Raw genomic sequence first — 11484 nt, 5'->3', positions numbered from 1 at the left:
GCTTTGGCAGAGGTCTCTTAAAAGATATTTTCCAGGCAGTGCTGATTAGCATTAAATAAATAGCATTAAATAAATAGCAATTTATTTGCTGTTTATTTACTTCACCACTCAAGTTCATATTTGAGGAATAGTTTGCTCTTCCTATTTCCAAAGTAGCAAGCTTCAATAGCTAATCCTGTGTCATATCCAACAGGTGGTGTTTTTGGTTTTGGTTTTTTTTCATTTGTTGTTGTTTTTTCATATCTTCAGCATGGAGTCAAAGCGCAGCAGGAAAAGACGATAATTTCAGCCAAATGTTTATATACTGATCTAAAGAGTACTCAAGACACCAACAAATCTCCTGTAATGATAATTGGCTAAAGAACTTCCCTTCTGAGTGCCAAGTTCAAAAATTACTCGCATTTTACAAAATCGAGGGCAAGTAATACTTTGCAGGGAAGAGGCTAAGGACCGCAGTGATCTTACCCACCTACATTTAATTGAATCATTTATGTCCAGACAGGTATCAGTGCTACTTTTTTAGGTGCTGCCAACTGTACACTCTTCCAATGATATACGCTTTAGCAGCCTAGCGAAACAAACAACAAGCCAAGAACACGAGATTTCCTTCACTTCGCGATACAATTTTGTATTTGGCCGACACCGCTTTCGGGCATGCACCACCGCGCAGGTAACTGTGCTGCCGACACCGCGGAACGCACTTCTGCCGTTCCTCCGGTTCAGCAAGGCAGGTTTCACGACCCAGCTGTCACGGCCACCGAGCTCACAGCGCTGCCGGCAGCTGCGGGCGACACGGCGCCCCGCCCCGCCCCGCCCGCGCTATTTACTTGCGCTCCCCGCCCCGGGGAGCCCGGGCCTGAACTAAACCCTCCGCTCCCCGGCCCGGGAGGTCGGCGCCTCCCCCGGGACCTGCGCACCGCCCCCCGCGGCCGAACGCCCCGCCCCGCCGCTGAGGGGCGCCAAGCGCCGCCGCGCCGCGCACAGCGCCCCCCCGCGGCCGAGGGGCCAGCGCGGGAGGGAGGCGGAGCAGCCTGAGCCTCCGGCCCTGCCCCGCCGCCAGCGCTCGCCACGCCCCTCGACGCGCTGGGGGCGGAGCCTGCTGTCGCCCCGCCCCACCCCCCGCCCCTCGCGAGGGCGTTACGGCGCTGCGGCGGCCTGGCCGCGCCGTTCCGCAGGCGGCGCCGTGCCGGCAGCGGTTCGCTTCCCCGCCGCGGCGCGGAGCCATGTCCCGGCCCAGCAGCGTCTTCTCGCCGCAGCCCGGCGCGGGCTCCAGTGCCCCCGCCGCCTCCGCCGGCCCGGCGGCGGCGGGCCGCGGCCGAGGCAAGGGGCTGAGGGATATCCGCGTCGACGAGGAGGTGGAGATCGCGGTGAACCTTGCCCTGGACCGGTTCCGTGGCGGAGAGGAGAAAGGTGCGCGGCGGCAGCCTGGCCGCGGGGCGGAAGGCTGGGTGGGGGCGCCCCGCCCGGCCGGTGCGCCCGGGAGGGCCTGGCGCGGTGGGGAGCCCGGGCGGCTGTGAGCGGCCGGCCTGGGCCGGCGCGGGGAGCCGAGGCCCGCAGGGGGTGGCAGGCATGAGGGCCCGGCCGCTCGGCATCCGTTCGCCAGCAGGAGTGTCTCCTCAGCTCCTTTCTGCCCGGATGAGATGGCTTGCTTGTGAGCCCTGCGGTGCTCACAGGTGCGAAGGGACAGCGCCGCCCTTAGTCCCGTTGTTCACGGGAGGCCGCGACAGGTTTAGGTTTGGGGACTGAAAAACTCGTAGCGTAGAGATAGCATGTCAAGAATACTGCATGATGCGTTACGTTTGCTTTTTTAAACTATCTTTCTAGAAATGGAATTTCCCTCTTCTTTCACTAGTACTGAAAGAGCATTTGTTCATCGGCTCTGTCAGTCTCTTGGACTCATATCTAAAAGTAAAGGGTAAGTTAGAGTCTGACTATTACTTTATTTTTTCGTTGTTTGGGGCAAATATATGGAATTTCGTGGCTAATGTTAAAATGATCTGTGTTTCTAGCATGTCTGGCACTTTCGCAGGTAATAGTACTAGAGAAAAAGGTTTTAAAAGTACAATAAAAATAAGTGTCTTTGTGCTTTCCAAAAATAGTCCTGAGCTTGTGACACGCCTGGTGTGAGAGAACCTGCCATGATACTGTTTTGTGGATTGCATGGTTCCATAAAAGAGATTTCTCACCAGGGTCTGTTCTGTTTTTCGTGCACCATTGTGTGCCCAAGGGTTTTGCATAGAATCTCATACCTTGGCAGGTAAACTGTAACCTAGGGGGGCATCTCCAAAAGAATGCATGTGTTGAGAAGTGCAGGAGAGGAGGGTTCATATGCAGGTATGCTTATGTTTGTTTCTTTTACCCTACTCTGATCTTTTCATGAAGAGAAAACCCGTATTCGTTGACATGATAAGCTTGTGTGAAAGCTGAGAATCTGTTTCCCTTGGGAGTTCAGGTGGCAAAGCAACAGGGAAGTTACAGGAAAAACCCAGATAGGTGGAGTGTGTTGTATAACCTGTGAGTGTGGACTGTTGTAAAACCATAACAGTGTTTACTCTTCCCCATGTTTGGTTATACTTCATGATTCTTGCAGAAGTAGTATAAAATGCTAGTTCTCTGATCTGTGCTTAGGGAGTAAGTGCTATTCAGCATTGATTGTGTTGAGTGTGTAGCTTGGTTTCAGAAGACCTTATTCAAGCATAGTGCAGTTTAAGTGAAGTTATGCTTCCAATGTGATTCCAGTCTTGAGAGCGGTATAGCTGATTTTTTGCCACAGTTACCCAACACAATAAATTTGGCTGAACTGCCGTATCTTTGCATCCTATTTTGGGAATACAGAGTGTTAGATAGCTATGTCAGGTGTGTGCAAATGGTTAGCTGGAACATACTTGGGTTGTACAGTGCTTGTACTTAACTGTAACTGGTAAACCCTACTTGAATCCTTGTTGAGTATTGGTATAGCTTTGTGTCTCTGAGCGGCTCCCTTGTGGATTCTGCAGTGGTTTTGGTGGTGGTTTTCATAGAATATCTTGAGTTGGAAGGGACCCATAAGGATTGTCGAGTCCAACTACCTGCTCTCACAGGACTACCTAAAACTAAACTGTAGGACTAAGGGCACTGTCCAGGCGTTCTTGAACCCTGACAAGCTTGGTGCTGTAACCACTTATCTGGGGAGGCTGTTCCAGTGACCAACCACTCTCTCAGTGAAGAGCCTTTTCCTGATGTTCCATCTGAACTTCCCCTGATGCAGCTTCATTCCATTTCCTCCTGTGCTGTTGCTGGTCACCAGAGAGAGGAGATCAGCACCTCCCCCTCCGCTGCTCTCCCTGAGGAGGGTGTAGTCTGCGATGAACTCACCTGTCAGCTTTCTCTTCTCCAAGATGAACAAACAAAGTGACCTCAGCAGTTCCTTTTAAGTCTTGTCCTCCAGGCCTTTCACCATCTTGGTCACCCCTCCTTTGAACTACACACAGCATGTGAGGTGGAGCTGCACCAGTGCTGTGTAGAGTGCAACAACGACACCCTGGTGGTTTGTTTGTTTGTTGTGCTTTTTTAACAAACCAAACCAAAAAACCTTCACGAATGTGGAGTTTTCAGGGAGATATGTAACTTAGGGAATGTTTGAACTGAAATTTAAACAGCTGAGAAGGAGGGAATATTTGGGCTGGGAAGACAGAAGAAATCTATTTATTTATTTACTTACTATAATAATGCATTGCACATTTAAGAAACATAGATTTCATCTTAAAATAAATTCAGATGTTCTACTCATGTTTAGTGTCCCCAGATTTCCTCAGTATTCATGTTTGCAATAACTTTTGAAATGGTCAGTCTTTAAAAGCTTGATGATGATTGGCTTTCATCATTGCATTTCTAGATTTCATTTTCAGAGTGTTGGTGCGTTGTTGTAGCCCACGCACAAGATAGTTCAGTTTCAAACATATTTACAATAATTCTTTGCTTTTCAGTATCATAGTGCAGTCTGAGAAAAAAAATGCAGTGTTACAATTAAGTGCTTTAGCTCTAATTCTACATTGTAAGTCTTTGATAACAGACATCCTGGGAATCTAATTTGTGTTACTGGATTTTGTTAATGCTTGGAATATCACTAGAAGGCTGCTTGTGTGTCTATTATGTCTATTTGTTGATTTTTAACCTCTAAATCTCTTAGTCTAGAAATCAGTTTTGTGTAATACCTCTCAGTATTGATTGATATAGTGATTGATGGAGCTGACTCGTCTTTTGGGAAGCAAAGGCTGTGATAGACCTTTAACAGAAAGGCAGCAGAACAGTGTTACATTATGGAGGCCTAATGGTAGGGTTGCAGTTGGTATAGTGATCCAAAGTCTGCAGTGTCTGTGCTGCACTGTCTTGTGTGAATGGAGTGGTTTTGGTGGTGGATATTGTGGATGCTTCTGCTATTTTGGTGTGTTATGCTACATCAAACATTATTTGGAAGTTTCTAGTTACGACATTACATTTGAAGATAATCTGACAGGCATCTTGAAAGATTTATGGTCAAAGATCATTGTAAATAGGTTACTTATTCTTAAAACTCCTTTTTTTTTTTTTTTTTTCTTCTCCTCCCAGGAAAGGAGCAAATCGATACCTGACTGTAAGGAAGAAGGATGGCTCAGAACTAACACGTGCAGTAATGATTTGTTGCTTGGCTCCCAGTATAAAACATGCTATTCGGAGTTTCATTCAAAGATTTCCTGTCACAAATAAAGAACGAACAGAACTTCTGCCAAAGACAGAGCGAGGAAACACGTGTGCTGTCGAATCTGGTATGTTCAGTGCGTCTTCTGATATGGACTTGTGAATCAACACTGCTTAAAAAACCCAACCCATGACCGAAGCACAAACCAAACCCTTTCCTTTTCTGTCTCCTGTCCTGTCCCAACTGGCACCTTCCCCTCAAAACAAACTCACTAATTTTCTTGACTTTTAATTGTTAATATAGTCTCTTAAAACTGATTTCATGAGGAGCTTAGGCAGTTGTGTTACCTGCATGCCACTCTCTCTGTTGTGCCAAGTTACTGTTGAATCTTTGAGCCAGTTTGAACCAAATGTATTTGGAAGTACATTTCCGAAATGGGAGTTACCTACAAGTTCCGTGAGATGAGATTGAAGAGGGAAGTGTTACCATGACCACTGTACAGGAACACCCTTAGGAGAACATGAGTCTGGCTGTTCCGCTTATAAAAACCTGTGTTCTTGATAAAATAAGAAGTTTATTGTTTGTTTTATCTTCTTCTAAAATAGATTTGGTCCCTAAGACACTACTATCTAGACTTCATGATTTCTAGAGTATGAGAGAGTTCACTGGAAGACAAAGTTCTGATACATTGTGGGTTTTTTTAAACAATACTTTTAACAAGATTATTGTGTTAAGAGTTATGAGTGTAGGAGTTGTGTTGTGTTTCTGTGTGCAAAGCTGGGTGTAGTGGGCAGAAAACAGTTGTACTGGTACACCTTGTTTCATTGGATATTTCTGATTCTTGCTGTTTTGTGCTTTAAGTGCTTCCTTTGCTTGTTTTCTTTTTCAGTTGTTTCAATTGTTCAATAGGATTGTTTAATGAACAGAAAGAAACTATAATAAGCCTACTGAAAAGCAATTTGTTAGGAATTTAAGGCATAAATGAATGGTGTATGATTTTTCTTTCCATTTACAGATTGGGGTTTTTTTTGTTTCTTTTAATCTGTTAGCCTGTGTCTGTCTCGGTAAGACAGTGCTTGTAATTTAATGTAGAATCATAGAATAGTTTGGGTTGGAAGAGACCTTCAGATCTTACATAGTCCAACTTGCCTGCCATGAGCAGGGACGTCTTCAACCAGATCAGGTTGCTCACAGCCCTGTCCAGCCTGGCCTTGAAAGTCTCCAGGGATGGGGCATCTACCACCTCTTTGGGCAACCTGAGCCATTGTTCCACCACCCTCGTTGTAAAAAATTTCTTCGTTCTATCTAGTAGATATCTCCTGTCTTTTAGTTGAATACCATCACCCCTTGTCCTATTGCAACAAGCACTGCTAAAGACTCTGTCCCCATCTTTCTTATAGGCCACTTTTAAGTACTGAAAGGGTGCAATAAAGTCTCCCTGGAGCCTTCTCTTCTCCAGGCTGAACAACCTCAACTCTCTCAGTCTGTCCTCACAGCAGAGCTGTTCCAGCCCTCTGATTGTTTTTGTAGCCTCCTCCTCTGACCCCTCTCCAACAGGTCCATGTCTTTCCTGTACTGAGGGCTCCTGAGCTGAACACAGGACTCCGGGTGGGATCTCACCAGAGCAGAGCAGAGGGGCAGAATAACCTCCCTTGACCTGCTGGCCACATTCCTTTTGATGCAGCCCAGGATACAATTTGCTTTCTGGGATGCCAGCGCATGTCGCCGGCTCATGTCCAGCTTTTCATCCACCAGTACGCTCAAGTGCTTCTCAGCAGGGCTGCTCTCAACCCCTTTCTCCCCCAGCTTATGTTGATACCTGGGGTTGCCCTGACCCAGGTGCAGGACGCTGCACTTGGCCTTGTTGAACTGCATGAGGTTCACGTGGTCCTGCTTCTGAAGATATATTAATCTGTTAATCACATTACATATATATAATTGAATTTACAGCAAGCTTTTACTTCTGGAAAATAGTTTTTAAGGAATTATAGAACAGCATGTACAATACTGACTTTGAAGTAGTTTCCTCTGAAGATGTGCAGGTTCTTTGGCTGCTTTTGCATTGCTTTGTAATACTTCGTACTGTGCTGCATGGATCTGGAAGTCTAGATATAGCATGGTTCAGTTTGTACGATTTAAGACAAATCTTACGGACTAGAGCATTAGGTTATGTAAGACTGACTGAAAGGAGGTCATAGAAGACTGAGGAGGATGTGAAAGAACGCTTTACTGTGATTCATAGGCCTTCTTTTTCTCAGAAGGCATGCTTATCAGTTTGGAATAACTTAAATGTTTAACTATACAGTGACTATTTCTAGGCAAACTGTGGAGGTGTGAATGTGTAAATATGACACAAAGGCCAAGAAAATATGCCAGGCTGCTTTTCTTTAGCTTGGTTTCTATTTCTCTTTTTGCTCTTCATGACCTTTTTTGCCTTTGAGCAATGCACTGGGATAGTCTCCTTCTGTTCAATATATCTATGAAAATAATAACTCCTTCGAACAATATTGATTTCAAGCGCCATAACAGGATGCATTACTGTGGATATGGCTTTTAAATGTCGTGGGTTTGTCTCTTTATCTGTAGGGATACATATAAAGTCAGGAATGTTCATTTTTATGCACGATGTTTTAAGGAATGTTTTAGTGACCTTCTTTTGTATGTGTCCAAGTAAATTGTTAACTCCTCTTCACAGAAAACAAAGAAGTGAAGAAGACAAGCGGACGACTTAACAACGGTATCCCCCAGGTTCCAGTGAAAAGAGGGGAATCAGAATTTGATTCCTTCAGGCAATCACTGCCAGTTTTTGAAAAACAGGAAGAAATTGTCAAAACAATAAAGGAGAATAAAGTCGTTCTGATTGTAGGAGAGACTGGATCAGGAAAAACTACTCAAGTATGTTTATTTAATCAAATAAAAAAGATAATATTTTTACAAAACGAATGCATATTTTGTAATATGCATCTAATAAGGGACTTCTTGATGCTGGTTTTAAGGCTTTTGTTTTCTTATGTAGTTGAAAGTCTTGTGTTCTAATTCACTTCTTGCTTTTGAAATACTAAGCCAGCAGATACTTACTAAAAGCATAAATGGTTCTGGACAATTTTCTGATAGATGCTAGTTTTTCATGAAAGTAATATAAACTATTGAAGGGTTACAGTTATATATATATATATATATATATACACAGTTATATATATAACAGTTATATATAACATATATATATATACACAGTTTTATATATATATATATATATTTGTATAGCCCTTTTCCTTCTAAAGCTAGTTCTAGAGTAGATTGCTACTGTGTTAAAGTGAAAGATTACCCGCAGGTATTTTTTTAATAGATTTCTCTGAAGCAGGAGAGAGAGAAGCTTTAGCTTTTTTTTTTAAAAAAAAAACGTATTAAACTTATCTGACATGTATTTTTGTTGCCTTGCTATTCTTTCAAGTATATTTGCAATGATAATCCTACTGTGAACCCTCTTGCAACCTGTGTAATATTGAGATGCAATTAAATTTTTTCACTGTGGTAGAAAAACTATGATTTTATCAAACTAAAAAGTAAATTTAAAACACTTCTTTACAGATCCCTCAGTTCCTTCTTGATGACTGTTCCAAAACTGGAACTCCCTGTCGGATGTTTTGCACTCAGCCAAGACGTTTGGCAGCTATTGCTGTGGCTGAAAGAGTGGCAGCAGAAAGAAGAGAAAAGATTGGCCAGACAATTGGTTATCAGATCCGATTAGAAAGCAGGTACTAATGATATTTCTTGAAGTCAATTGATCTTATATCGGTATCCTTAGTCTTGTGTGCATTTAAACTACAGTATATTTGGGATACAGCCTAGTAAAAGCTCAGTAAGTAAAGTACAGATAGAGTATGTTATTTCAGGTAATGGAGTATTTAAGGCTGAAAAAGACAGTTTTCCTCCTATATTTTGCAGTTTCACGTAGCAGGTTGTTTTCTGTAAGTCAGTTGCGGGTGCTTTCTCTTGATTACTGCTTGTAAGAGTGTGTGTGGGTGTAATTCCTTTTCTAATTTTCAGATCAAGTCTGCAGTTTCCTCTGTTTTTTTCCCCCTACTTTTAATGTGTATAGATCCAAAAGTTCTGCAAGCTTTCAAGATAGGCAGGAAGGCCAACATGCTCTAACAAGTGCTAAACAGTGAGAGTTCATAGATGGCATAAAGGAAAAAAAGCAAAATTTGAAAGTGGATGATAAAGTTGAGCATTATTTACATATCTAGTTTGGGTTAGATTTACTCTGTTTCAGCTTTTATGTTTAAAGCATGAAGTGATAGAAAAGTAGAGATTTCTAGGTCACCTGAGGTATTTGTTTCTAAAGCAGGAATGGATGGAAGTCTGAAGACTGCGTGCATTTTCTGTAGTTTTGAACTGTGTAGATAGTGGGAGTTCCAGGAATGGGCAGCAGTTGGGATGTGAGAAGATGGCAAAAGGTACAGCAGGTTATGTTGCTGATATGGACGAAGATACCTTGTAACTAGTGAAAATGGATGCACTTGAACAAAACAGCTAAGTTAAAGAAGAATTTGACTATGTGTACAAAAGCTCAAAAGGTTATTAAGAGATTAGAAGAGCTAGTAAAAATGAATTGTAAATAAGGTGGATGATAAATGAATGGAAGTACTATGCTGACCGAAGAAGAACACAGTATAGGTCAGCTCAAAATGGAAGAATTATTGGAAGCAGTGCAGAAATTCCTGCTTAAGAAGAAGCACAGATCATAGAATACCAAGTTGGAAGGGACCACAAGGATCACCTGGTCCAACCTTTCTTTGCAAAATGGACAGTCTAGACAAGATGGCCCAGCACCCTGTCCAGATGAATCTTTAAAGTGTCCAATGTTGGGGAGTCCACCGCTTCCCTGGGAAGGTTTTTCCAATGGCTGATTGTTCTCATCCTGAAAAATTTCCCTCTTGTGTCCAATCAGAATCTCCCTAGCAGTAACTTGCACCCATTACCCCTCATCTTTTCCATGTGCCTCCTTGTAAAAAGGGAGTCTCCATCTGCTCTGTAGCCACCCTTTAAATACTGGAACATGGTGCTGAGGTCTCCCCTAAGCCTTCTTTTCTCAAGGCTGAACAAGCCCAGCTCTCTCAGCCTTTCCTCATGTGACAGTTTCCCATCCTTTGATTGTCTTTGTGATCCTTCTCTGGACCCTCTCCAGCCTGTCCACGTATTTTTTTTTGCATAGCAGGGACCAAAATTAAAGTCAGTATTCCAGGTGTGGCCGACAGGCGTTGACTAGAGCTGCATAATGACTTATTTGTGTCTGCTGCTGATGGCCTTGCTAATGCTGCTCAGCATCCTCTTGGCCTTTTTGGCTGCAGCAACAAACTGTTCACCCATATTGAGCTCGTTGTCCACCAGGACCCCCAGGTTCCTTTCCACAGAGCTGCTCCCCAGCCAGATAATCCAGGAGTGCAGCACAGGCTGGCATCTGTGTTTTCCCAGGTGCAAGACCTTACACTTGTACTTGTTGAACTTCCTAAGGTTCTTGTTAGCCCATTCTTCCAACCTACGCAGGGTAGCTCTCCCTTCCAAAGTGTCCATTTCCCCACTCATTTTGGTGTCATTGGCAAATGTCCTCAAGATCTTCTTGATCTCTCCAGAAGAATAAATAGATTCTTTTAAGAGGGAGAGCAAAAGGGAGAGATGCCAATATTTCCAACTCTGAGCAAAAAAAGATGTGGGATGGAGGTGTTTACGGTAATGTGGGAGTCTTAATTTTTTAAGTTTTATTAACTATTAGACAGCAATGATGATTTCTAGAAGGCTGTCGAGAAGAGTAGAGATGGGTAAAGCATTTCCATCTTGGGTCTTTTCTCTGAATTTAATGCGTAAGAGGATTTTTGAAAGGAGGGATGAATTCTGAACTTGGAAAGTAATACACATATGATAAACTAGCGAGTTCGTCTTCCAGAAGAGGACTGTAGAGTATGATACAAAGGAACTTTTCAGTACTTAAGGTGGCAGTGCTGGAGAAAGTTGTGGCAATCACCGTTTTTACTTGCATATCTAACTCTGCCACAGGTACTAGAATAGTGAAATAGTTGAAGAGAAAAATGAAAGTATTCGAAAAGGATCAGCTGATTTCTTGGTGATTCAGTCAAGTATAGGCAAATACAAAGACTACATCCAAGCATATGCTGAACAGTTGGAACTTGTTTTTCCAAAGCACTCCACACTGAATTTTCTAGTAAGTTAAATAACATGGAGAGGTTCTCAAGGTTCTCTTTCACTTGCTTTTTTAATTTATATAGATTTGCCTCTCACTTTGTTAATCAATCCCTTGTCTGAAGTTCTGGAGCATAAGCACTAAGATTCATTAGGAATTGTCTGGGAATAGACAGTTTAAAACAAGTAGTATGCATGAATTATTTACTGAGAGAACTATAATCCCATGTCAGGTGAGCAGCTGTTTAATCTTTTAATTTTCAGTAAGTAGTGGAAAGCTAGCATGCCTTTAAGTGGTACAAAAGACTGAAGTATCTTTATGAACTGTTCAATAGGGTTTCTCCAAAGACACTGTTAACGTTTTGCACTAATGGCATACTGCTTCGCACACTGATGGCCGGAGACAGCACTTTATCAACAGTGACACATGTTATTGTGGTAAGAGTCCTGTTGGATGGAGCAATATTTATTACCTGTTAAATGGCAGATGAGATCCTAGTTTTCTTTATTAATTTGCTGAGTGTTCAGGGTGTTTTTGTTTGGTTAGAATCTGAATTAGTGTTAAAGACTATCTGAGTCTTTATTGTAGCATGTACTCTTTTTTAAGTACCTTAGTTTAGGTTCATGCT

The 11484-nt window shown here is 42.9% G+C and overlaps 1 protein-coding gene across 5 annotated transcripts in view; it reads left to right on the top strand.

Moving 5' to 3' along the window:
• The first annotated feature begins 1223 nt into the window (after positions 1-1223).
• YTHDC2 (YTH N6-methyladenosine RNA binding protein C2) overlaps positions 1224-11484 on the top strand; it is a 41277-nt gene continuing 31016 nt past the window's right edge. For 4 of the 5 annotated variants that reach the window (XM_065657615.1, XM_065657616.1, XM_065657618.1 and 1 more), the window contains exons 1-6: positions 1224-1410; positions 1825-1915; positions 4588-4784; positions 7353-7552; positions 8246-8412; positions 11191-11293. In XM_065657615.1, the coding sequence (XP_065513687.1) occupies positions 1224-1410; positions 1825-1915; positions 4588-4784; positions 7353-7552; positions 8246-8412; positions 11191-11293 (945 nt within the window). The remainder of the gene's footprint in view (positions 1411-1824; positions 1916-4587; positions 4785-7352; positions 7553-8245; positions 8413-11190; positions 11294-11484) is intronic. The other variant, XM_065657620.1, reaches the window with a different exon arrangement.

The sequence above is a fragment of the Caloenas nicobarica genome, chromosome Z (genome assembly GCF_036013445.1).
Source record: "Caloenas nicobarica isolate bCalNic1 chromosome Z, bCalNic1.hap1, whole genome shotgun sequence".
NCBI lineage: Eukaryota > Metazoa > Chordata > Aves > Columbiformes > Columbidae > Caloenas > Caloenas nicobarica.
This window is presented reverse-complemented; position numbering and strand designations above follow the sequence as displayed.